This window comes from Solea solea, chromosome 21 (genome assembly GCF_958295425.1).
Source record: "Solea solea chromosome 21, fSolSol10.1, whole genome shotgun sequence".
NCBI lineage: Eukaryota > Metazoa > Chordata > Actinopteri > Pleuronectiformes > Soleidae > Solea > Solea solea.
Genome location: NC_081154.1, coordinates 19,649,195 through 19,676,952, shown reverse-complemented (window position 1 = coordinate 19,676,952; position 27,758 = coordinate 19,649,195). Strand labels below are relative to the sequence as shown.

General features: G+C 40.5%; 3 protein-coding genes across 6 annotated transcripts in view; 1 reads left to right on the top strand and 2 right to left on the bottom strand.

The window, feature by feature from the left end:
* Nucleotides 1-24: 24 nt before the first annotated feature.
* LOC131448300 (prolyl 4-hydroxylase subunit alpha-1-like) lies at nt 25-10,860 on the top strand. Of its 2 annotated transcripts, none has more exons than XM_058620616.1 (15): nt 25-199; nt 968-1,053; nt 1,196-1,292; nt 4,472-4,623; nt 4,786-4,923; nt 6,309-6,554; nt 6,677-6,864; nt 8,448-8,624; nt 8,795-8,865; nt 9,671-9,770; nt 9,858-9,911; nt 10,016-10,066; nt 10,144-10,212; nt 10,300-10,396; nt 10,489-10,860. In XM_058620616.1, exons 2-15 carry the CDS (start codon nt 969-971, stop codon nt 10,557-10,559), a joined length of 1,596 nt encoding a protein of 531 aa, XP_058476599.1. In that variant the 5' UTR covers nt 25-199; nt 968; the 3' UTR covers nt 10,560-10,860. The 2 variants fall into 2 exon arrangements, with proteins under 2 accessions (XP_058476599.1, XP_058476600.1); XM_058620617.1 differs by having other exon boundaries at nt 962-1,053.
* arg1 (arginase 1) lies at nt 10,641-25,318 on the bottom strand. Its single transcript, XM_058620619.1, has 8 exons — nt 25,120-25,318; nt 24,038-24,110; nt 23,342-23,516; nt 12,423-12,582; nt 12,260-12,354; nt 12,079-12,183; nt 11,707-11,843; nt 10,641-11,632 (listed from the first exon to the last, which is right to left on the bottom strand). Exons 1-8 carry the CDS (start codon nt 25,237-25,239, stop codon nt 11,469-11,471), a joined length of 1,029 nt encoding a protein of 342 aa, XP_058476602.1. The 5' UTR covers nt 25,240-25,318; the 3' UTR covers nt 10,641-11,468.
* A 519-nt stretch (nt 25,319-25,837) lies between these two features.
* Nucleotides 25,838-27,758, bottom strand: part of rnf213b (ring finger protein 213b) — a 34,002-nt gene continuing 32,081 nt past the window's right edge. For all 3 annotated transcript variants that reach the window (XM_058620837.1, XM_058620839.1, XM_058620838.1), the window contains exon 62: nt 25,838-26,669. In XM_058620837.1, the coding sequence (XP_058476820.1) occupies nt 26,531-26,669 (139 nt within the window). In that variant the 3' untranslated portion in view covers nt 25,838-26,530. The remainder of the gene's footprint in view (nt 26,670-27,758) is intronic.

Below are 27,758 nucleotides of genomic sequence, written 5' to 3'. Positions count from 1 at the left end.
TTTTACAGAGGGGGCGTGGTTTCCCGTGTGGCTGCACCTGTTTCAACCTCGGAGCCGGAAGAAAGACGTTAATTATCCTCTTCATAAAATGTTTGACATTAAAGTCACAGCTGATTCAAACAGAAGAAGAAGAAGAAGAAGAAGAAGAAACGCGTGGATCTGCGGGGACTCCTCTCTTCTCTTCTTCTCTGACCTGCAGGTAAAAAAAACACACACACACCTGTCTTCATGATGCATTCACGGACATCCGGTCCATAAGAATCTGCTCTCCTGTAAAACTCACTTGATAACGATTTTGTTGAGTTTATTTCTTGAATTAAACTCAGGTTATTTAGCTAGTCGTGAATGTTTGAACGTGTCAACAGTTAGTTAAAGGAGTGTTTAGTTATTGTTTGGTAATTGTAAATTTCCCCACTGCGAGATAAAGGACTATCTTATCTTATCAATTAATTACTCTTAAGGGGGAATGACTGGTTTCAGGGACCTTTGATAGATGAATAGAAGTATTTTGCCTATGTTTGAACTGCGATGCTACATGTAGATTATTTCTAAATCTTACCATAATCCTGTTTCAGTATTGTATTGTAAATTTTGTATCGCTTAATCTGCTAAATGACATGTAATCCAATGTAATGTTTCATAATTATGTTACATTTGTCACAACTGGACAATTGTATTGTTGTAATTAAAACAATTATGTATTTATCGAATTATCATTTTGATTACAAAGGTACTTTTAGAAGACGTGCTGAGCCAAACCCTAACCAGTCACACTGGTCTTCTGAGGCGTAACAACCGTCGGAAAAATTCTTGCTTATTATGGACAAACGACAGTAACCTGAAAAGAACGAGACAAACGAGACAATGCAATTGTAAATGTAAAGCTTGAATGTATAAAAGTAAAGGTTGAATTTCTAGAGGGTGCATACTATTTATATGTATTACTATATTATATGTGCGGAGGCAGAATGGCGTCCTGGTGTTGGTCGTCTCTGGTCCTCTGTCTCCTCCTCACGTCGTCCTCGGCTCATGACGACTTCTTCACCTCCATCAGTGAGTAAAACCATGATCTGCTGATGTGAAAACAGGAGCTGGACGTGTGTGAACTTCAGTGTGTGCGTGCTTGCATGTGTGTGTGTGTGTGTCTGTGGGTCTGCGTGTGTGTGTGTGTGTGTGTGTGTGCGTGTGCGTGCAGGTAAGATGACTGACCTGCTGTTCACAGAGAAGGACCTGCTCACGTCTCTGAAGAACTACATCCAAGCAGAGGAGAAGAAACTGGAGCAAATCAAAACGTACCTGATTCTCATTTTAAACTGTTAACTTGTTAGTTAAAATAAAGTTAATAGTTAGCTAAACATAGTTAATAGTTAGCCAAAACATAGTTAATAGTTAGTCAAAACATAGTTAATAATTAGTTAAAATATTGTTAATAGTTAGTCAAATATAGTTAATAGTTAGTCAAAACATAGTTAATAGTTAGCCAAAACATAGTTAATAGTTAGTTAAAATATTGTTAATAGTTAGTCAAAACATAGTTAATAGTCAAAACATAGTTAATTGTTAGCCAAAACATAGTTAATAGTTAGTTAAAACATTGTTAATAGTTAGTTAAAACATAGTTAATTGTTAGCCAAAACATAGTTAATAGTTAGCCAAAACATAGTTAATAGTTAGTTAAAACATTGTTAATAGTTAGTTAAAACATAGTTAATAGTTAGACAAAACATAGTTAATAGTTAGTTAAAACATTGTTAATAGTTAGTCAAAACATAGTTAATAGTCAGTTAAAACATTGTTAATAGTTCGCCAAATATAGTTAATAGTTAGTCAAAACATAGTTAATAGTTAGTTAAAACATTGTTAATAGTTCGCCAAAATATAGTTAATAGTTAGTCAAAACATAGTTAATAGTTAGTTAAAACATAGTGAATAGTTAGCCAAAACATAGTTAGTTAAAACATAGTTAATAGTTAGTTAAAATATTGTTAATAGTTAGTCAAAACATAGTTAATAGTTAGTTAAAATATTGTTAATAGTAAGTCAAAACATAGTTAATAGTCAAAACATAGTTAATTGTTAGCCAAAACATAGTTAATAGTTAGTTAAAACATTGTTAATAGTTAGCCAAAACATAGTTCATAGTTAGTTAAAACATTGTTAATAGTTAGCCAAAACATAGTTAATAGTTAGTTAAAACATTGTTAATAGTTAGTCAAAACATAGTTAATAGTTAGTTAAAACATTGTTAATAGTAAGTCAAAACATAGTTAGTTAAAATATAGTTAATAGTTAGCTAAACATAGTTAATAGTTAGCCAAAACATAGTTAATAGTTAGTCAAAACATAGTTAATAGTTAGTTAAAATATTGTTAATAGTTAGTCAAAACATAGTTAATAGTTAGTCAAAACATAGTTAATAGTTAGCCAAAACATAGTTAATAGTTAGTTAAAATATTGTTAATAGTTAGTCAAAACATAGTTAATAGTCAAAACATAGTTAATTGTTAGCCAAAACATAGTTAATAGTTAGCCAAAACATAGTTAATAGTTAGTTAAAACATTGTTAATAGTTAGTCAAAACATAGTTAATAGTTAGTTAAAACATTGTTAATAGTTCGCCAAAATATAGTTAATAGTTAGTCAAAACATAGTTAATAGTTAGTTAAAACATAGTGAATAGTTAGCCAAAACATAGTTAGTTAAAACATAGTTAATAGTTAGCCAAAACATAGTTAATAGTTAGTCAAAACATAGTTAATAGTTAGTTAAAAGTTAGCCAAAACATAGTTAATTGTTAGCCAAACATAGTTAATAGTTATTTAAAACATAGTTAGTTAAAACATAGTTAATAGTTAGCCAAACATAGTTAATAGTTAGTCAAAACATAGTTAATTGTTAGTTAAAATATTGTTAATAGTTAGTCAAAACATAGTTAGTTAAAATATTGTTAAAAGTAAGTCAAAACATAGTTAATAGTCAAAACATAGTTAATTGTTAGCCAAAACATAGTTAATAGTTAGCCAAAACATAGTTAATAGTTAGTTAAAACATTGTTAATAGTTAGTTAAAACATTGTAAATAGTTAGTCAAAACATAGTTAATAGTGAGTTAAAACATTGTTAATAGTTCGCCAAAACATAGTTAATAGTTAGTTAAAATATTGTTAATAGTTAGTCAAAACATAGTTAGTAGTTAGTTAAAATATTGTTAATAGTTAGTCAAAACATAGTTAATAGTTAGCCAAAACATAGGTAGTAGTTAGTTAAAACATAGTTAATAGTTAGCCAAAACATAGTTAATAGTTAGTTAAAACATTGTTAATAGTTAGTCAAAACATAGTTAATAGTTAGTTAAAACATTGTTAATAGTTCGCCAAAACATAGTTAATAGTTAGTTAAAACATAGTTAATAGTTAGTTAAAACATAGTTAGTTTAAACATAGTTAATAGTTAGCTAAACATAGTTCATAGATAGCCAAAACATAGTTAATAGTTAGTCAAAACATAGTTAATAGTTAGCCAAACATAGTTAATAGTTAGTCAAAACATAGTTAATAGTTAGTCAAACATAGTTAATAGTTAGCCAAACATAGTTAATAGTTAGTCAAAACATAGTTAATAGTTAGTCAAACATAGTTAATAGTTAGTCAAAACATAGTTAGTTAAAACATAATTAATAGTTAGGCAAACATAGTTAATAGTTAGTCAAAACATAGTTAATAGTCAGTTAAAACATTGTTAATAGTTAGTTAAAACATAGTTAATAGTTAGCCAAAACATAGTTAATAGTTAGTTAAAACATTGTAAATAGTTAGTCAAAACATAGTTAATAGTGAGTTAAAACATTGTTAATAGTTCGCCAAAACATAGTTAAGTTAGCCAAAACATAGTTAGTTAAAACATTGTTAATAGTTAGTTAAAACATAGTTAATAGTTAGCCAAAACATAGTTAATAGTTAGTTAAAACATTGTAAATAGTTAGTCAAAACATAGTTAATAGTGAGTTAAAACATTGTTAATAGTTCGCCAAAACATAGTTAAGTTAGCCAAAACATAGTTAGTTAATACATAGTTAATAGTTAGTCAAAACATAGTTAATAGTTAGTTAAAATATTGTTAATAGTTAGTCAAAACATAGTTCATAGTTAGTCAAAACATAGTTAGTTAAAACATAGTTAATAGTTAGTCAAAACATAGTTAATAGTTAGTTAAAATATTGTTAATAGTTAGTCAAAAGAGGTTAATAGTTAGTTAAAATATTGTTAATTGTTAGTCAAACATAGTTAATAGTTAGCCAAAACATAGTTAATAGTAAGCCAAACATAGTTAATAGTTAGTTAAAACATTGTTAATAGTTAGTTAAAACATTTTTAATAGTTAGTCATAACATAGTTAATTGTTAGCCAAAACATAATTAATAGTTAGCCAATACACCTGACAATGTTTCCCTGTGTGTGTGTGTGTGTGTGTAGGTGGGCTGATAAACTGGACGTCCTCTCAGCTGCTGCCACTCAGGACCCTGAAGGTTTCCTCGGTCATCCAGTGAATGCCTTCAAACTAATCAAGAGGCTCAACACTGAGTGGGCGGAGCTAGAGAGTCTGGTGCTGAGTGACATGTCTGATGGTACACACACACACACACACACACACACACAGCCTGCTGTCATTCATGGCAGCATAAAGTGTTTGAAACAAAGATTTATGTGATTTATTTTGTGTGTCTATCTCTCTCTCTGTGTGTGTCTGTCTCTCTCACTCTCTCTCTCTCTCCCTGTCTGTCTCTCAGTTTTCGTCTCTAACCTCACTGTCCACAGACAGAACTTCCCTGACTCTGACGATGAGACCGGAGCAGCCAAAGCTCTGCTGAGACTGCAGGACACGTACCAGCTGGACACGGATGCCATCGCCACTGGACACCTGCCAGGTCAGCCCCGCCCACCACCACAGTTCCACCCACTATGTCACATTAGCAACATGTTAGGGATAGAGCTGTTCCGATTCCGATACCAGAATCGGAAATGCCTCAGATACTGCCAAAAATGTGGGCATCGGTATCGGCGAGTACTGGAGTCCATGCACCGATCCGATACCACGTAATTAATTAGAGCTCCGTTAGCTCTGACGCGGTTCTTCTTCGCCGCTCTTGAAACAGTTGCACTGTGCTTTTTTTAGAGGTGTGAAGAAGAACTGATCACCCGACACCTGTAGACAAGGAGCTAACGTTAGCTCATCATGTCGGCTGTTTGGCAGCATTTACCAGTTAGCTCCGTTAGCATTGTTAGCTGCGTTAGCTCCGTTAGCGCGCCTACAGTCAAACTGGAGCGTATGTATGCGTTTTTAAAGTTTAGCGTTACTTCAAAGACTCATTTTAACAATCTGGAGTAAAAATGATGTCACGCGTCCTTTCCCGATCAGTCGTCATGGAAACATGAAGCTTTGCCAGTGCTGCGGCGGTGTTTGGACCAGAATCAAAACAAACGTACAAGCTGAAAAAGGAAATAATATTGTAACGGGTATTGACTGGACCCAATTGCAGCTCAAACAGGAAGGTTTACTTGAACAGTCTTTATTTGACACCAAACAGAATGAAGCAGCAGAGTATGGCAGGATTCGAATCCCGGTCTCCCAGGCGCCAGGCGAGCAAGTTAGCGAAGGGCCACAGGGCAGGCAAGAAATCTGGGACTCGTGAGCAGCTACAGCCACAGGCAGACTGATAGCAGGAAACAGGCAGGCAGAACTCGTAGTCAGGGACAGAAGGCAGGTGGGTTTACCGAGGCTGAGGCGTGAAGCAAAGGTCAGGGGCAGATCAGGTCGATACCAGGTAAGCAGTCCGGGAATGAACGCTGGAGAGTCAGGCATGAGAGCGAAGACAATCTGGCAAGGAGTGAGTGGAGGGAAGCTGCATATATACTGGCTTGATTGGAGATGATGAGCAGGTGAGAGCAGCAGGTGGAAGCAGTTAGCTGATGAGGGGTGTGGCAGAGCAGCAGAGCAGGAGGGGCGCAGAGCAGACTGTGACACATATATCACTGGTAAAAATAAATGGTGTCCATTTGCTGTATTCGTTCATGTTTTACAGAGGGTTTAACCTGAGCCAAACCTTACCACCAATGATAATCATATCACAGTCATGCAGGCGTAGTATGATATATATTTTTTTATAACACAATGGTATCGGTATCTGCACTCTGTATCGGCCGATACCCACAGCACAAGTATCGGAATCGGTATCGGAACATCTCTAGTTAGGGAGCATTGAGACACTGGCTCTTGTGTTGACCTTTTACCTGGTGTCTGTCACCTGCTCAGGCTCCTCCTCTAACCGCGGCTCTCTGACGGTCAGCGACTGCTTCGACATCGGGAGGTCGGCGTACTTGCAGAAAGACTACTATCACGCGCAGCTGTGGATGATTCAGGCTCTGAAGCAGTTGGACCAGGGAGAGACGTCCAGCAGCGTGGACGCCATCACCGTCCTGGACTATCTGAGTTACACACTGTACCAGCAGGGGGAGCTGGAGAGAGCGCTGCAGCTCACCAAGAGGCTGCTGGAGCTCGGTGGGTAACAAAAATATAACATATAAGAATAAAACTGGATGAAATATTGAAGAAGAATAAAGGGGCGGGGACATGGTCAGTGTTTGGTTGACCTCTGACCTTGTTTACCATGACATTTCCAGATCCGACGCACCAGCGAGCTACCAAAAATCAAAAGTACTTTGAGCATCAGCTGTCCAATCAGAAGGGAGAGGAGAAAAGGGCGGAGTCTGCGCGGAGTCCAAAGGGGGCGACACACAATGTCCCTGACGACTTCCTGCCAGTGAGGCGGCGCTACGAAGAGCTGTGTCGAGGCGAAGGCGTGTCGATGGTGAGGAGACAGGAAGTGCTCAAACACTACCTTCAACGACATCGCACTCACAACGCATGATGGACAGGTTAGTCAAGAGTTAGTCAAAGGTTGATCAAAAGTTGGTTAAAGGTAGTCTAAAGTTAGTCAAGGGTTAGTCAAAGGTTAGTCTAAAGTTTGTCAAATGTTAGTTGAAAGTTAGTCAAAGGTTAGTTAAAAGTAAGTTAAAATATTGTTAATAGTTAGTCAAAACATAGTTCATAGTTAGTCAAAACATAGTTAATTGTTAGCCAAAACATAGTTAATAGTTAGTTAAAACATTGTTAATAGTTAGTAAAAACATAGTTAATAGTTAGCCAAAACATAGTTAATAGTTTGTCAAAACATAGTTAATTAAAACATTGTTAATAGTTAGCCAAAACATAGTTAATAGTTAGTTAAAACATTGTTAATAGTTAGCCAAAACATAGTTAATAGTTAGTCAAAACATAGTTAATAGTTAGCCAAAACATAGTTAATAGTTTGTCAAAACATAGTTAATTAAAACATTGTTAATAGTTAGCCAAAAGTTAGTCAAAAGTAAGTTAAAAGGTAGTCAAAAGTTAGTCAAAGGTTAGTCAAAAGTTAGTCAAAGTTAGTCAAGGTTAGTCAAGGGTTAGTCAAGAGTTAGTCAAAGGTTAGTTAAGTTAGTCAAGAGTTAGTCAAAGGTCAGTCAAAAGTTAGTCAAAGGTTAGTCAAAAGTTAATCAAAGGTTAGTCAAAGGTTAGTTAAAAGTTAGTCAAGAGTTAGTCAAAGGTCAGTCAAAGGTTAGTTAAAAGTTAGTCAAAGGTTAGTCTAAAGTTTGTCAAATGTTAGTCTGAAGTTAGTCAAAGGTTAGTCAAGGGTTCGTCAAGAGTTAGTCAAAGGTTAGTTAAAGGTAGTCAAGGGTTAGTCAAAGGTTAGTCTAAAGTTTGTCAAATGTTAGTCGGAAGTTAGTCAAAGGTTAGTCAAGGGTTCGTCAAGAGCTAGTCAAAGGTTAGTTAAAAGTTAGTCAAGAGTTAGTCAAAGGTCAGTCAAAGGTTAGTCAAAAGTTAGTCAAAGGTTAGTCAAAAGTTAGTTAAAAGTTAGTCAAGAGTTAGTCAAACGTCAGTCAAAGGTTAGTCAAAAGTTAGTCAAAGGTTAGTTAAAAGTTAGTCAAGGGTTAGTCTAAAGTTTGTCAAATGTTAGTTAAAAGTTAGTCAAAGATTAGTCAAAGGTCAGTCAAAGGTTATTCAAAGGTCAGTCAAAGGTTAGTCAAGAGTTAGTCAAAGGTCAGTCAAAGATTAGTCAAAGGTCAGTCAAAGGTTAGTCAAAAGTTAGTCAAAGGTCAGTCAAAGGTTAGACAAGAGTTAATCAAAGGTTAGTCAAAGGTCAGTCAAAGTTTAGTCAAAGGTCAGTCAAAGGTTAGTCAAAGGTCAGTCAAAGGTCAGTCAAAGGTTAGTCAAGAGTTAGTCAAAGGTCAGTCAAAGGTCAGTCAAAGGTTAGTCAAAAGTTAGTCAAAGGTCAGTCAAATGTCAGTCAAAGGTTAGTCAAAGGTCAGTCAAAGGTTCGTCAAATGTTTTGCACAATGCTCGTCTTTCTGTCAGACGCCACGCAGGCAGATCCGCCTCTTCTGCCGTTACTATGACAACAATCGCCACCCGAGGTACGTAATTGGTCCAGTGAAGCAGGAGGTCGAGTGGGACCGCCCCTTCATCGTCCGCTACCATGACATCGTGTCGGACAAAGACTTGGAGACGGTCAAAGAGCTCGCCAAGCCCCGGGTGAGTCTTATGCTACACTGCAGCCAGTTCGGTTTATTTATTTATAAAGCGGTTGTTCACAAACAATGTCATGTGTATTTTTGCAGAGTCATGTTTTTGAGACTGTTTGAAAATGTTAACCTCTGACTAGAGGTCAGAGGTCACTAACTGTCAGCTGATTGGCTCCTCAGCTCCAACGAGCCGGTGTCTATCATGCTAAAACTGGCAGAGGGAAGACGGTTGACTACCGCATCAGTAAGAAGTGAGACACACCGCCTTTCTATGATCCGCCTCTTTATGCACCACCTTTTTTTGTTGTTTTTATTTTTTATTTTATTTCAATTTAATTGTAATTTACGGAGGAGGGACATAGTAAGATTTAATTTTTAGTGCTTAGTGTTTTTTATGGACAACGATGGACTGAGAAAATCAACCACAGTTAAGAGTCACATTTTTTTTGTCAAATTTTGGACGACATACTATACTATGAATTTTTTGACTGATTTTGGACGACGTACTAACCTATGACTTTTTTTGTCAAATTTAGGACGACATGCTAAAGTATGACTTTTTTGTCAAATTTTGGACGACATGCTAAAGTATGAATTTTTTGACTGATTTTGGACGACATACTATACTATGATGTTTTGGTGTCATTTAGGACAACATACTTTTGTTCGGGTCCACAAGTTTTGTGTAGTGGTTAGCACTCTTGCCTTTGATAAAAAAGGTACGGGTTCAAGTCCTGGCTAGAACAAGACGATATACATACATATAGTATGACTTTTTTGTCAAATTTTGGACGACATACTATACTATGACTTTTTGTCAAATTTTGGACGACATATTAAAGTATGACTTTTTTGTCAAATTTTGGACAACATTCTAAAGTAGGACTTTTTTGTCAAATTTTGGACGACATGCTAAAGTATGACTTTTTTGACACTTTGGACTTCTTTCTGTGCTATGAAATTTTGGCACTGACAAATCAAACCAAATCTAAGCCACGCATTACATTGACCCTGACCCCTCACATTGACCCCGCCCCCCTCCTCCTCATTCATCAGCGCGTGGCTCAGAGAACACGAACATCCAGTTATCGATAAGATCAACCAGAGGATCGAGGACATCACAGGTCTGGACATGTCCACAGCTGAACACTTGCAGGTAACGCCCCCTCCTGGTGACATCACAGTACTGAAGACGCCATCAGTCAGCTGACGTGTGTGTTTGTGTGTGTGTGTGTGTTTTTAGGTGGCTAACTACGGTGTTGGTGGACAGTACGAGCCTCACTATGACTTTGGGCGGGTAAATGTTTAGATCTGTTTTCTTTGCTAATCGTTCGTAAATACATGAGCGACGCTTCAGGGTCGGAACCTCAAGTTGACCCACTTCCTGTTTCCTGTTTGCAGGAAGAAAGATCAGAGGAGTTGGGAAGGAGAATCGCCACCTGGCTGCTTTACGTCAGTCAGCCTGTTTACCTGTTGTTTACCTGTTGTGATGTCATGTTTACATGTTATGTGTTGTTTACCTGCTGCAGATGAGTGACGTACAGGCAGGGGGCGCCACAGTCTTCACTGATGTCAGAGCTTCTGTGAAGCCTATAAAGGTGCAGTTCCCCAAATATATGAAAGCAGTTTGTGTTTAAATTGATTGATTAAAGGTTATTGATCAGTGTATTGATCTTTGTGTCCAGGGGACGGCCGTGTTCTGGTACAACCTTTATGCCAGCGGAGAAGGAGACGATCGGACGAGACACGCTGCCTGTCCGGTTCTGGTCGGGAGCAAATGGGGTGAGTTTGCGGCGCTCGCTGTCGCCGCCATGTGGTTAACGCGGGGAGTTTCTGCTTCACTGTGATGTCACTTCCTGTCTGTGTCTCTGCAGTGTCCAATAAATGGATCCATGAGCGAGGACAAGAGTTCAGGAGACGCTGCGGTCTCGGCAAAACGGACTAGCAACGCTAACTTTGCCCCTGCCGGTCAACTTAATGATTAAATATTTTATATTAGATATTAATGATCAATATGTTCGATCAGTTCAGATTTAATCACCTGCTTTTATTTTGAAAAACTTTTCCAAACACTTCAGAGAGAAAAAAAACGATGAGTCATGAAACAGTCACCTCTGTTTCATGACTCATCATTTTTTTGTCTCACCTGACACAACCAACAGTACTCAGCGAAAAAACTTTATTGATACAAATTTGTATTTATTTTGATGTTGAACACACACACACCAATAAAGTTTAATCATTAACTTTTTTCATACGTCAAATTTGTTATAAACAAAGTCGCAGATTAAAATGACATCAAAAAACGTCTCGTAAAAATCTTGTAAAAATTTTAAAAGCTAATTATTTAGTAGAATTTGTTATTTCTTAAAAAATAACTTTAAATGTATGTGATTATTGTTGGTTAACGAATCTTTAAGGTTCTTTTGGATCATTTGCTAAACTTTAGTAAACTTACAATCACAATCAACTCGTAGCTAACTTTCGGATCAATGTTTGACTCTTGCTAATGTTTGGGTAATCAGTTATTTGTCTAAATCTTAGCTATCATTTGATGATCTTTAAGACGACATTAAGCTTTTATTTCAATAAAAAAGTATGCTTTGACAATCTTTGCTAATGTTTTAAAAGCATTTATTAGAATGTGAAACAAAAAATCACGTCAAAATTTGATCTTTTTTGTTAATATCAAGTTTTACAAAGTTTATAAGTTCTAAAATGTTTATAGTTAATAAAACGCCATTTATCTTAAACAGGTCGACTGTTGACGTCACATCTTTGGTTTTAAACATGTCGTTCACTGACGTCACGCGCAGGTGTGCGTGTGCGCAGTACCATGTGGGCGTGGCCCCGCTCATGGTTCGGGCAGACGATAATCGGACGAGTGGTTTCCCTCGCGAAGTCGTCCGAAGCAGCCGAGCAGCAGGGCGACCGCCGTGTCCACTGTGGAGGTCACGCCGTCCTCGCCGTGACCTCGCAGAGGATTCACCTCCACCAGGTCGACCGCCGACAGGAGACCTGAGGACAGACATGTTATTCACCATGTTCACGGTAACTATGGAAACGTGACCTCAGTGGTTCTTTTTCGTTACCTGTCTGACACAAGTGTTCCGTAATGTACACGCCCTCTCGGTAAGTCAGTCCTCCCCGCACTGGTGTTCCCGTTGCGGGGGTAACAGAGGGGTCGATGGCATCGATGTCGTAACTGAGGTGAATCGGTTTCTTCACTCTACAGAAAAATGAAATAAGAAATACTGTCGTCAGTTTATGGTGTGCTGTACGGAAGCGTGTAAAAAAAAAACGGCTTGAATTCTGCGAAAAAAAATTTTTTGAGAAAAAAAACTGAAAACAAATTGGATGCCTAACAATTGTTTTATTTTTTTGAAATCTTATTGTAACATTTAACGTGATATTCTACTGTTGATAATATGTAATATAATAATCAGTGATGGGGCGGAGCTTACTTGGCAGAAAGGTAGTCACATGTTTCCTCCATGACCTTGGCGACACCGAGCTGATCTACCTGTGACATGGAGAACATCTTCACTCCCAGTGTCTTCAGGATGAAACTGACAGAAAACGCAAAGAAAAAACGTCACAAACGTTCTTAGCGTCGTTCGCTCACATGACCAGAGATCAACGTACTGTTCCTCCGGATCCACGTCCCTCAAACCCACGTAGACCACGTCTTTGGCGGAAACGCACGCTTTGATCCAGGAGAAGTTCGGAAGAACGGGAATCTGACGACAGACAAACATCAGAACTCCAGAGCAAACGTTCGTGTCTGGGTTCTTTGAACTAAGTTCACCTTGGACTGCAGCTCACGCAGCAGGTACGACATGGGCTGTCCGTGGATGTTTCCGGTGGGCGTGGTCAGTGGGGTGTTGATGTCGGCGTGGGCGTCGACCCAAACCACGCCCAACTCTCCAACGGCCGCCGCATGACCGTGGATGGATCCGATCGCAAGGCTGAACACAAACAAAGACGGACACGCAAATCAGAATCAGCTCAGTCACGCCCCCCAAGGGTGGAACCCCGGTAGGACAAACAACAGGAAGTCTGAATGTTAGTGTCCGTCGTGACGATTTAGTTCTTCATTTTCTTTCAGAGAATCACGTTTGACTGAACTTTTAAAATGAACTTCTTTAAGAAAATAAACAGAACATTAGACCTTCAAACGTCTAAATGTGCTTTTCACAAACTGAACCAAACTCAGTAATAAAGTTCAGGACCTGCTGGACCAGAAACACCGACCCTGTGACCCTGCCAACGGCCGCGAGCTTGTTCTGGTTTAACGAGATTCTTAAACAAAGGAACGCTCCTCACCGCTTCGATGTTCTTGTGGAACATGGACTTGGCGCCCTCCTGTGGCCATGGGAAGTTCTTACAAAGAACCAAACATTTGAAAGTTCAACGTTCAAAGTGAAGATTAAAAGGAGACAAATAATCCCTAATCCAGCAGGAAGTGGTGGTGCGGTGGATTAGTCAGCAGCCATAAGGTGGTCCGGTCCGTGAGAGGCGGCAGGTTCGATTCCAGGACTGATGGATTGTCTCAGTCTGGCAAACAGAAGGTCCACAACTGCAGGATTGGTCCTGTGAGGTTTGGGATTTCTATATTTGTGGAACCAAAATCACCACCATGCAACCTGGGAGGAGCCTGCAGCTCCTGTGGAACTGAATCTGGAACCGAACCTTTTTTTTTATAGACTTTATTTTTGGAAGCAAATACAAAACAGAGCAGAGCAATGTCACAAAAGACTTCCATTCCTCAAATGTTCTCACATTTTCACCCCTCCCACATTCCCACCCCATTTAAGGAGAGCAAAACTCTGTCCAACAATGAACAAACAATAGTATCATATCAATACAACATACAACAAATACACATGGAAAGAAAAAGAGAGAAAAAAAAAAAATAAAAAAAATAAAAATAATAATAATAAAAATAAAAAATAAAAATAATAATAAAAAAAAAATCAATCAATAATTAAAAATAAATAAATAATAAAATAAATCTAAAAGGGAGGGGGGGGGCTCAGTCATCACAATCAGGCAGAGATGTCAAACATTCAATATGTTTTAAAAGAGGTCTCCAAGTCCTCTCAAATGAACTTAAGGATCCATTCAGGGAAAACCTAAGCCTTTCCAGTCTAATGGACAATAGCAGCTTTTTCACCCATCTACTGTGAGATGGAGGATGAGGATGTTTCCAGGTGAGGAGTATAAGCCGCCTGGCCAACAGGGTAGTAAATTTAAGAACAGTCTGCATAACTTTAGAGGAAATAGGATGCAAAGGGGCACCAAACAAGGCCAGGAGAGGATCAGGAGTAATAACAGTGTCATATGCCATGCTAAGAGTTCTGAAGATTTCACACCAGAATGTGGAAAGCCTAGGACAGAACCAAAACATATGTGAATGGTCAGCTGGAGATTGTTTGCACCTATTACAAGAGGCACTCACATTGGGGTAAATCCGAGATAACTTCAAATTAGTGTAGTGAACTTTGTGTACAACTTTACACTGTAGGAAGCTGCACGCGCCTGATGTGCCAATAGCCTGCCCGCTTTGTCCCCTGTCTCAAAAAAGTGCTGTTTAGCCAAGAATAACTGCTTCTGAGTTTTACTCTTGCACAAATCGAGGAGGAGTGAACTAATTGCAAAACCTTTTGCCAATAATCATCAGGCAGTGTGAATCCAAGCTCTTGTTCCCAGGAAGCCTTGGGACCAGACACTGGACTGTCAATAGTAGAACCAATAAGGCTGTAAATACTAGAAATTAACCGTCTACGATCAGGATGAAGAGATAATAAGGAGTCCACTAGCGTTTCCGGGGGACGACTAGGGAATGCCGGGTTCTGGTTCCGAATAAAATGTCTTATTTGAAAGAAACGGAATAGGTGTGAATTCGGTAAGTCAAATTTCTTTGAGAGCTCAGAAAAGGACATAAAAGTGTCTTGGTCGTAAAGGTCCTTAAATTTAGTTAACCCTTTGTTGAACCAAGTCTGAAAGGTTAAATCCGTACATGAGGGCAAAAATAGGTGGTTGTTTATAATAGGAGAGAGGTCTGAGGCCCTATGAAGGCCCAGGCCTTTTCTAATTTGAATCCAAATTCTAACAGAGTTCATTACCAATGGGTTTGAGGTAAAGTTGGAGGCAGTCAGAGGGAGTTGAGAACACAACAAGGAGTGAAGAGAGATTTTAGAGGACGAAAGTTCCATATCTACCCATGCTGGGCACCTCACATGATCTGTTGAGTCGTTAAACCAGTATAAAAGTTTATTAATATTACAGGACCAGTAATAGTGTAAGAAATTGGGCAGCGCCAAGCCACCAAGAGCCTTGGGGAGCTGTAGCACTGATTTTCTGATGCGAGGATGCTTTTTGCCCCAAATGAAGGAACTTATTGATTGATCAAGTGATCTAAAAAAAGCCTTCTTAATAAGGATAGGGATATGTGAAAAGAGGTATAGAAACTTGGGCAAAATAACCATTTTAACCAAATTAACTCGACCAACTAGGGATAACGGGAGACTAGACCATCTGTCAAAGTCCAGTTTACACCTCTCAAAAAGAGGAGAAAAATTTTTCGAGAAAAGCTGACTGATCGGATTAGTAATAAACACTCCCAAATATTTAAATCCATCCATAGCATACTTAAAGGGGAATAAAGGTTGGGGTATACTCTTCGCCAGAGGGTTCAGGGGGAAAAGTTCACTCTTATGGAGATTAAGTTTATAACCTGAATAGGATCCAAATTTATCAAAAATACTGAGAACCACAGGGAGAGAGGCAGCCGGATTGGACATATACAAAAGGAGATCATCAGCATAAAGTGATAATTTGTGAATCTTCCCAGCTCGGGTGATGCCCTCAAACCCACCCTCCTGACGCAGCCAGATAGCTAGAGGTTCAATAGCTAAAGCAAATAAGAGGGGGGAAAGGGGGCAGCCCTGTCTGGTTCCTCGATAAAGGGGAAATGGGGCAGATTGGAGTCCATTTGTGTGGACTGAAGCCACTGGGCTAGTATAAAGCAACTTAATCCAAGATATAAAATCAGAATCAAAACCAAATTTCTGCAAAACAAAAAAAAGAAATCTCCACTCCACCCTGTCGAAGGCCTTCTCAGCATCTAATGAGACTATCACCTCAGGAGTGTCCGAACCAGGGGAGCTAATAATATTTAAAAGCCTCCTAGTATTATGAAATGAGTGTCTCCCAAGCATGAATCCTGTTTGATCAATTGATATAATACTTGATAAGACCCGTTGAAGGCGTTGGGCCAAAATTTTTGACAGGATTTTAAGGTCAACATTCAAGAGGGAAATGGGCCTATAGCTTCCGCAAAGAAGAGGGTCTTTATCACTCTTAAGCAGGAGAGAAATCGAGGCCTCCGACAGGGTTGGGGGCAGACGACCCTCAGTAAAGGACTCGTTGTACATTTTCCGAAGGGCTGGTGCAATGGCGGCTGAAAATAGTTTAAAAAACTCAACAGTGAACCCATCAGGGCCCGGAGTCTTACCGCTCTGAAGCGTCACAATTGCCTCCTGCACTTCCTTGATAGAGATTGGACTGCCCAGCTCCTTACACAAATCCTTGTCTACATTAGGAAAAACAATCCTATCCAATGGGTTTTCTCCGTCCCAAACATCCACGGGACATTGGGAGGAATAGAGGTCAGAGTAAAAAGAACGAAATGTCTTATTAATCTCAGTGGGGTCTGAAGTAACTTCACCAGACACAGATTTGATCTTAGGGATCAATCTAGATAGCGAAGCTGCACGCGCCTGATGTGCCAATAGCCTGCCCGCTTTGTCCCCTGTCTCAAAAAAGTGCTGTTTAGCCAAGAATAACTGCTTCTGAGTTTTACTCGTAGATAGTAAGTCAAATTTGGACTGAAGCTGAAGTCGTTCTATATAAAGAGCAGGGGTAGGGGCTGAAGCGTACAAATTGTCAACTCTAGAAACCTCCTTAGCAATTGCCTCCAACTCTAACTTTTCCATCTTCCTTAGTGATGAAACATACGAAATAATTTGCCCAAGCATAAATGCCTTAAAAGCTTCCCATAAAGTGCGTCTTGGAATCTCCGCAGAATCATTGGTATCAAAGTACAAGGAGATCTGTGCATGAAGAAATTCTCTAAAAGCAGTCTGGTCTAACAAAGAGGAATTAAGTCTCCATTGTCTGGTGGGAGGGACACGACCAGGAAAGCCAATATCAACAGATACGGGGGCATGATCCGAAATAACAATACTATGGTATTCGCATGAACGAACCACCGGTAAAAAATAATTATCCAATAGGAAAAAATCTATCCGAGAATATGAATGGTGGACATGCGAAAAAAAGGAAAAAACTTTGTCCGAATGGGATTTAGCCCTCAATGGGTCAAACAAACCTAAACTGATTTTGTATGTATCAAGTACTTTGGCTGACTTGGACAGCACCTGAGCATTAGAAGAAGACCTGTCCAGGGAGGGGTCTTGAACCAGATTAAAATCACCGCCAATAATCAAATAGTGGTCATCAACCTTAGGAAGAAAGGAAAAGAGGCTTGTAATGAAATTACTGTCATCCCACGTAGGTGCATAAACACAAGCCATAACCACAGGCATGCCAGATAATTTACCAGAAATAATTACAAATCGACCATTAGGGTCCTCAATAAAATCTGATAATTCAAATGGAACACTCTTGCGTATTAGGATAGCTGCACCTCTTGCCCTCACTGGAAATTTAGAGTGAAACATCTCCCCTATCCAAGGCCGTTTGATAGAGTTAACCTCCGAAGAGCAGAGGTGAGTTTCTTGTAAAAAGAAAATATCACCCCCAAGTTGCTTTAAATGAGCCATTACTTTATTACGCTTAATGGGTTGGTTGGCACCTTTCAGATTCCAAGAAATAAAGCGAAGAGTCATCATATCTAAAAAGAGTCACAAGGAGCAATACCACTCCCAAACCTGACGTGATTCCTGAGCCAAAGGGGAAGGGAAGGAAAAAAAAAAAATAAATAATAATAATAATAATAAATAAATAAATAAATAAAAAATGAAAGAAACAACACACACAAAACAAAACGACAAAGAGAAAAGACACAAACGAAACAAATTATCAAAGCATCCCTCCGCAATTCTCCCACCCCCCCTCCCCATACACAAACCGAACATATCCTCATCAATCCCAACAGGATAAAACTTTCTACTTCCTCAATCGCTTCTCGCTCAAGAGGTCAAACGGCTTAGCAATGCAATCTCATACACCACTCCAAACAACATCCGACTATGAAAAAGTGAACGTGAATAAACAAATAAATAGAAAAACAATTACAGCTTTCAAAGCTAGCCACGGTAAGCAGACCAACAGTAAGCATGTAAAAGTATTAAGCACAAATGAAGAAACAGCACACCCTACAATACTTTCATGCAGTGGGATATCTGGCATACACACAAAAAAAAAAAAGGGCCAATATAAGTAAGAATCAAAAGTCAATAAGGTTCAAGGAAAAACACAAAGTCTAACTAAGCAATTCAAATCAGGGTCTCTTTGAAGCCAAAGTAACACGTTCAATGACATTAGAAGGACAGTGTTTACCTAACATCAGGCATCAAAAATGTAAAATTAGGGAATATGTTGCCAACAAAACAGGGCATAAAAAAAAAAAAAAAGAAGTATAAGCATACCACCACTAAAGCATGACTAGAGTAAACACTGATCATGCGCTTACCCGTTTCCATGGATACCATGTCGCCCATCGAAGGTAATCGCAATCACAAGTCCACAGTGTATGTACAGTAGAAGGGGCAAACTGCCTCATTCAAACAGGAAAGAAAAATCCCAGTATGAGGGCAGTTGAAAACGCCAATATGCGCTCTATAATTTGTCCATTATTCGCTCGCTGTAGAATGCGTGTGCGTCCTCCGGAGTTTCAAAAGTGAACGTATTATCTTCAAACGAAACTTGCAGGCGAGCAGGAAAGAGAAGCCTGAACTTCACTCCCTTCTGGTAGAGAGCTTGCTTGATTTTGTTGAACGCAGCACGTTTCTTTGCAGTGACAGCGCTGACATCAGGATACACTCGCAGCGTTGCTCCGCCGCACTTAAGCTCGTGCTGTCTCGCCCAGCGAAGCACCTTCTCCCTCTCCTGAAAACGATGAAAGCAAATCACAAAAGCTCTGGGTTTACCTCCCGGTCCAGGTTTCTGGGCTAGGGAGCGATGTGCCCTCTCCAGATTCGGGGGGTTAGAGAAAACACCGGGACCAAGGTTTTCCATCAGCAGGGTAGATATGAACTCGATCGGGTCCCGACCTTTTTCACTGCCCTCAGGGATGTTTATTATACGGAGGTTGACTCTACGGGATCTGTTTTCAAGATCGTCGAGGCGGTCCTGGAGAGACTTATTTTGGGCCTGCAGAAACTTCACTGTTTTTTCGGTGCTTGTTATGCGCTCAAAGTTATCCCCCGCCAGGGATTCTGCAGCAACGAGGCGGCCGTTGAAGTGAGTCACAGTCTCGTGAAGTGCGTCAACCGAGGTCTGTAGCGGTTTAACAGACTCCTGAATTAATGTAGACAAGTCGCTCCGGAGCGAGGCTCGTTGCTTCTCCAATTCAGAAACCAGCTGGCTCATTGACAAAGTGACAGGGAGTTCTTCAACAAGTCCAGGTGAGTTGTGAGCCTCAGAGCTAGCACTCGCCATTTTAGCAAGTTTGCTAGCCACAGTAGCCGCACCACCCCGCGTAACTGGGCAACTTGGCGTGCTGCTCGTTTTAGATTTAGAACCACTCATTTCACGGCTCGGAGAAAGCTATAACTGCTATATCGTTGTCCAGCACAAATTTTCAAGTTGGGTGTGGCGTTTACAGGTATATATTAAAAGTTCAACCGAGAGACCTCTTTCGCGCGACCGTCGCCTACCTCATCACCACCGGAAACCTGGAACCGAACCTTGAACCTCATGGACTGAGCAAAGCCACCGAGTCCTGGTGTTCTTATGCACTGAGCTCCGACAGTCGACAGGTTCTCGCAGAGCTTTTCACTTTCGTTTCCTTTGAGTCTTCAAGTAAAAAAATAAATAAATAAAGAGATTTTAACTCACAACCTGAGACCAGAGTCTTAGTCTGAGTCTGAGTCTGATTCTCACCAGATCTTCACAACAAACACTGCCAGGGTTTTTGGGTCTGGTTCTACGTTCTGAATTTCACACAGTCGTCTTCATCGTCTTCATCATCTCAGTTTCTTCATCATTTTCAGACTGAACTTTTTTAAAAATCGTTTTTTATGAGAAAAACTTATCGTCAGTAGTTGCTGTAAATTGTTATAAATATTTATTGTCACTTTGTTTTGTTACTTAAAGTCAAACGAAGCAGCAGCAGTTTTTAAATGAGATTCAAATAAAAGTCGTTTGTTTCACAGTTAATTCTATTTTTCTTTTTGATTCTGGAGAATATTTGAAATAAAACACAAAACTGTGAAAGTGAAAGTGCATTTTAACTCGTTTTATTTGACTTTACCTTAAATATTAAACGCTCGAAAAGTTAAACAAACAAAGTCAGTTTGTACAGGGGCCTGTTTCAGAAAGCAGGTTCAACAAACTCTGAGTTAAAACCTTAACTCGTCGTACACCAGGTTTCAGAACAGCTGATCAGCATTAGTCCAGTTCACTCTGAGTTCAGCGTGTGTGTTGGGAATGAAAAAAGTCATCATCAATGGAGCTCTGATACTACGATTCACCATGGCAACGGGTAAACAAAGAGCACAGCCTCCATTTGAATCCAGTTGAGCAGAAATATGAACACATGCCACCAACCATGACATTTATGTGAAGAGACGAGTCAATAAATGAACACTATTACATTTTATAGAGTGTAATTCACTCATTCATCATTGAACAGACTTTACTTTCATTAATGATGATAAAATGCTGCAGTCCTAACATTATGTTACATTTGATTTGATCTTTATTCAGCTGTAACCTGACGACACACAAACTGAAGATGAGAATATGGAGCAAATCTATAATGATAAAGTCCAACTGAAGTGTCCATGTTCAAAGTATTTTACATGAAAACATTTTACTCAACACTGTTTCATGACTTTATTTCCACGTGTAAATATAAACACAGTCACTGTCAAACATTAAGATTTCGTCTGCTTTATAAAGTCACTTCTAAACTACAGTCAAGTTAAAGTATTTCCAGCTGCATCAGAAATATTCACATCAGCTATAATCTTCATCATGATCAGTGATCTATGACAGGAACATTTCACAACATGATGTCTACAGCAGCAGAGAGGGTCTACAGTGACGATGAGTCTACAGTGACGATGAGTCTACAGTAGCAGAGAGGGTCTACAGTGACGATGAGTCTACAGTGACTACAGTGACGATGAGTCTACAGTGACTACAGTGACGATGAGTCTACAGTGACGATGAGTCTACAGTAGCAGAGAGGGTCTACAGTGACGATGAGTCTACAGTGACTACAGTGACGATGAGTCTACAGTGACTACAGTGACGATGAGTCTACAGTGACGATGAGTCTACAGTGACGATGAGTCTACAGTGACTACAGTGACGATGAGTCTACAGTAGCAGAGAGGGTCTACAGTGACGATGAGTCTACAGTGACTACAGTGACGATGAGTCTACAGTGACTATAGTGACGATGAGTCTACAGTGACTACAGTGACGATGAGTCTACAGTAGCAGAGAGGGTCTACAGTGACGAGTCTACAGTGACGATGAGTCTACAGTAGCAGAGAGGGTCTACAGTGACGATGAGTCTACAGTGACTACAGTGACGATGAGTCTACAGTGACTACAGTGACGATGAGTCTACAGTGACGATGAGTCTACAGTGACGATGAGTCTACAGTGACTACAGTGACGATGAGTCTACAGTAGCAGAGAGGGTCTACAGTGACGATGAGTCTACAGTGACTACAGTGACGATGAGTCTACAGTGACTATAGTGACGATGAGTCTACAGTGACTACAGTGACGATAAGTCTACAGTAGCAGAGAGGGTCTACAGTGACGATGAGTCTACAGTGACTACAGTGACGATGAGTCTACAGTGACTACAGTGACGATGAGTCTACAGCAGCAGAGAGGGTCTACAGTGACGATGAGTCTACAGTGACGATGAGTCTACAGTAGCAGAGAGGGTCTACAGTGACGATGAGTCTACAGTGACGATGAGTCTACAGTAGCAGAGAGGGTCTACAGTGACGATGAGTCTACAGTGACTACAGTGACGATGAGTCTACAGTGACTACAGTGACGATGAGTCTACAGTGACGATGAGTCTACAGTGACGATGAGTCTACAGTGACTACAGTGACGATGAGTCTACAGTAGCAGAGAGGGTCTACAGTGACGATGAGTCTACAGTGACTACAGTGACGATGAGTCTACAGTGACTACAGTGACGATGAGTCTACAGTGACTATAGTGACGATGAGTCTACAGTGACTACAGTGACGATGAGTCTACAGTAGCAGAGAGGGTCTACAGTGACGATGAGTCTACAGTGACTACAGTGACGATGAGTCTACAGTGACTACAGTGACGATGAGTCTACAGTAGCAGAGAGGGTCTACAGTGACGATGAGTCTACAGTGACTACAGTGACGATGAGTCTACAGTGACTACAGTGACGATGAGTCTACAGTAGCAGAGAGGGTCTACAGTGACGATGAGTCTACAGTGACTACAGTGACGATGAGTCTACAGTGACTACAGTGACGATGAGTCTACAGTGACTATAGTGACGATGAGTCTACAGTGACTACAGTGACGATGAGTCTACAGTAGCAGAGAGGGTCTACAGTGACGATGAGTCTACAGTGACTACAGTGACGATGAGTCTACAGTGACTACAGTGACGATGAGTCTACAGCAGCAGAGAGGGTCTACAGTGACGATGAGTCTACAGTGACGATGAGTCTACAGTAGCAGAGAGGGTCTACAGTGACGATGAGTCTACAGTGACGATGAGTCTACAGTAGCAGAGAGGGTCTACAGTGACGATGAGTCTACAGTGACTACAGTGACGATGAGTCTACAGTGACTACAGTGACGATGAGTCTACAGTGACGATGAGTCTACAGTGACGATGAGTCTACAGTGACTACAGTGACGATGAGTCTACAGTAGCAGAGAGGGTCTACAGTGACGATGAGTCTACAGTGACTACAGTGACGATGAGTCTACAGTGACTACAGTGACGATGAGTCTACAGTGACTATAGTGACGATGAGTCTACAGTGACTACAGTGACGATGAGTCTACAGTAGCAGAGAGGGTCTACAGTGACGATGAGTCTACAGTGACTACAGTGACGATGAGTCTACAGTGACTACAGTGACGATGAGTCTACAGTAGCAGAGAGGGTCTACAGTGACGATGAGTCTACAGTGACTACAGTGACGATGAGTCTACAGTGACTACAGTGACTACAGTGACGATGAGTCTACAGTAGCAGAGAGGGTCTACAGTGACGATGAGTCTACAGTAGCAGAGAGAGTCTACAGTAGCAGAGAGTCTACAGTCTACTGACAGACTGAAGCTACTGTTACACAACAGACACACACACGCACACTTTCAGTATTTGACGTTTCTAACACTTCATTCTTTTATAAAAAGTGAAAGGTTATTTATTTATAAAGTCATTGAAAACACATTTGATTTAAATCTAAGAATCATTATGATGAAGAAGTCGTGACCTCTGACCTGTGATCTCCTCCCAGCATCACACTCGTGTGTCCGTCCCTCTTCACCGCCTGCACCGCCTCTGACAGCCTCTGGTTGGCGCCGCCCACCGCCCTCGCACGCTTCACCCGACCCACGGGCGGGTCCTCAAACACGTCCTCAAACTCAAGGTTCCCATAATCCTTCACTGCACAACCTGCGACAGGAAGTGTTCCATTTTCTATTTTAGACGCTCACTTTGTAATCTGGAGAGGATTAAAGTTTACTTTTATATAAAAGTAGGAAGGATCATGTCTCAGATGAAGGAGACATGATGTAGGAAACAATGTAGGTGTGTGATCACCCAAATATGTTCCTATTAACTGTAGATAAAACTCCGCCCACTGATGACATCACAAAAATGTATTTTACGAGAAAATCCAGACCACATTTTATACAGATTACAGATTACAGGCTTAAAATGAGACGCTTCAAACTGTAAACATGTAAAAAACAAACATGTCTCACGGGAAGTCAGCGACCTCTGCGTGACCTTGTTTTACATTAAAGGTCACAACTGAAAACATCTGTGATGAAACACAAGGTTGACTTTTATCTGGTGAGTGAACATTAACTGTGTTTGATGTGGAAACTGTTTCAATTTGTCAACTCTGTGACCTTTGACCTTTGTCTTTGCCGTCCTCACACACACACATTTACATGGTGTTTGTGACTCACCTTGTTGCTGCAGTTTGAGCAGCAAACCCGCGGCTCTGATCGCGTCCGGTCCTCGGTCCACGCCGTCTCTGGGCTGCAGAGGACACACAACGTAATCGTGAGGACAAAAGACACAAACGACACAATGGTAACAAAGTAGAAAACTGGAGATGAAGGATGTTGTGATTATTTGATTTACCAGTGGTTCCTAAACAACGTTAGGAAACCTAATATACAGTAGGACAGAATGAAGGAGACAATGTAGGACACTTATCGAGGATCGGTGGACCAGATGGGAGACTTTTTTGGGGGCGTGTCCAACATTTTTCATTGGTCATAAATCATTCTGAGGGAGTTTCTTGATAATGAGATTGTGTCTGTGTTAAGAAGGGAGCGTCAGAGACATTCAGAGAGTTGAAATGTTCTGAGAAAAACCAGTTTCTCTTTAGACCGTGAACCTGACGCAGGTCTTTAACAAGTGTTGAGGATCTGCCAAAAATGTACTCACTGCATCAACATGTCCTTGCACTGCATTTGTCCTCACAACACCTCAACACACACATTCCTATATAGCTACTTTAAGGAGGACACACCCTAAACAAAACCTCGACCCAGTTCTAACATTTAAATCATAAACAGGTGAGACAGAAAGGTGAGGACAGACCAAAATGTCCTCACTTTCCCAAAAAATGTCCCCACATTACAAAGAGTCCTCACTTTCCCCCCAGAATATCCTCAGTTTCCCAGAATGTCCCCACTTTCTCATCATGTCACCACATTCTCCAAGTGTCCTCACTTTCCCAAAATGTCCTCACTTTCCCAGGACTTTCCCACAGTCTCCAAATGTCCTCACGTTCCCAGAATGTCCTCACTTTCCCAGGACCTTCCCACAGTCTCCAAATGTCCTCACGTTCCCAGAATGTCCCCACATTCTCAAAATGTCCTTACTTTCCCAGAATGTCCCCACATTCTCAAAATGTCCTCACTTTCCCAGAATGTCCCCACACTTCAAGTATTAAACGTATCAAGACACGCTGAAGTGAGGACGGGACAGAATTGGTCCCCACATCTCCACCAAAACCTGACCACACACTCTCACACACCTGTCCCTTAGAGAACGGTGCTCCGATGATTCCCGCAGACAAGTGATGATGACGATGATGATGAAGATGAAGGTTTGATCCTGTCACCATAACCTGCCGCAGCGTCCTCGCGCTCCACATGCTGACGACCACTGAATAAACACAGACACGCGAGCGAGAGCGCGCACAGACACACACGAGCGATCCAACTTTACAACACAGTGTGACGTCGGTTGTCTGGTGGGCGGGACTTGAGGACAGTCCTAGAGGTTGATGACTCAAGTTTTAGCCGCGTTTTAAAGTCTTTTAACAGAGCGCGCGCACACGCGCACACACACACATAAACAATGTTAGAATCATAGGAGACGTGATGTAGGAAACAATGTAGAACATTTTATGTATAGGACACAATGAAGGAGACATAATGTAGGAAACAATGTAGGACACAATGAAGGAGACATAATGTGGGAAAGGTAAGGAAACAAACTGATGTAGTACACGCAGGGTGATGCCATTTCCTGCATACATTTCAAATTAAAAGCCTTTGATGAAGCGCAGCAATGGTGTCTTTTGAGCTGCTGTTACTGTCAGGCTAAGTTGCCATGGTGATTCAGCGTGGGATGATGGTAAAGAGATTGAACAATGATAATAATAATAATAATAAAAGCATCATTTATTTTGATTAAAAAAAACTTTGACATCAGCGTGTGAATCACAGACAACAGTTTTAACCAAAGAAAAAATTGTAAGAATATTTTATTATTTTAACAGAAAATGAATGAATGAATAATAAATATCCAGCATTTTTTTGGCTCTAAAATTTGACCTGTAAAGTCTTTGCACAGGTTTTAATTCACTTCCTGTCTGCAGTTTATTTATAGCTGTTCAACTTGTTCAACTTTAAGAATGGAGCGACAACTGTCAATCAAACTTTCAAAAATCAGAAAAAGTTCTTTTTTATGGGCAGAACTGTAAAATCAAACTCAAACATCTCTGTCAAACCTCATCAGACTTTGACGAAACTTGGGGTGGGTTAGCTCAGTGGTTAAGACCCTGTGTGCAAAAGACTTCATGGTCCCAAGTTCAACTCCACCCCTGGCAGGTTGTACTCAATTCCCTTGTAGTCGCGTTGGATAAAAGCGTCTGCTAAATGACACGTAATGTAATGCACGATCAGACCCTCTACCATCCTATCAAGTTTCATCCAGATCTGATTTAGGCGGCCATTTAAAATGGGATTGATCCGAAATCTCTGCGACATCTTCACAGATCAGGATGAATTTTGTGACGTTTATGTGAGATGGTGACGCCTATAAGACGATAAAGGAGCGAAGAATCCAGAACATTAGTGGCTGAAATCACAGAAACACTCAAACTGTTTGTCATCGACTGAGCGGTCGATGACTTTGCAGAAGAGCGGAGTGCAAACATTCTATCGTCTTTTAAAGTCCACCGCTGTCCTCCACACGTCCGCTGCCTGTCCCACTGTGATGTTCCCAGGAAACGAGTTCAGCCCGGGCTGAGGTGGAAGGTTCTTCTGCTCCATGTGGAGCTCTAAGGTGGAGCAGATGCTGAAAAACAACAGAGAGAGAGCTGCTGTGACCTCTGACCTGTGACCTCTGACATGAGGTGAACATATTCATTTATGATTCATTTCAGACGTGTTGGAGATTTGAGAAAGCTCCTGTTTGATGGTTAACAGTTCGGTTATTTGTGAAAGTTTAACTTCAGGTCTGACAAATATTAACAGACAAATAAACACCAGAAAAAACTGCAGTCAATGATCAACAACCTTCACGTCTACAACGCGTCTACATGATCAACAACCTTCACGTCTATAACGCGTCTACATGATCAACAACCTTCACGTCTACAACGCGTCTACATGATCAACAACCTTCACGTCTGTAACGCGTCTACATGATCAACAACCTTCACGTCTATAACGCGTCTACATGATCGACAACCTTCACGTCTATAAAGCATCTACATGATCAACAACCTTCACGTCTATAACGCGTCTACATGATCAACAACCTTCACGTCTATAACGCGTCTACATGATCGACAACCATCACGTCTATAACGCGTCTACATGATCGACAACCATCACGTCTATAACGCGTCTACATGATCGACAACCATCACGTCTATAACGCGTCTACATGATCGACAACCATCACGTCTATAACGCGTCTACATGATCGACAACCATCACGTCTATAACGCGTCTACATGATCGACAACCTTCACGTCTATAACGCGTCTACATGATCAACAACCTTCACGTCTATAACGCGTCTACATGATCGACAACCATCAAGTCTATAACGCGTCTACATGATCAACAACCTTCACGTCTATAACGCGTCTACATGATCGACAACCTTCACGTCTATAACGCGTCTACATGATCAACAACCTTCACGTCTATAACGCGTCTACATGATCGACAACCATCAAGTCTATAACGCGTCTACATGATCAACAACCTTCACGTCTATAACGCGTCTACATGATCAACAACCTTCACGTCTATAACGCGTCTACATGATCGACAACCTTCACGTCTATAACGCGTCTACATGATCAACAACCTTCACGTCTATAACGCGTCTACATGATCGACAACCTTCGACAACCTTCACGTCTATAACGCG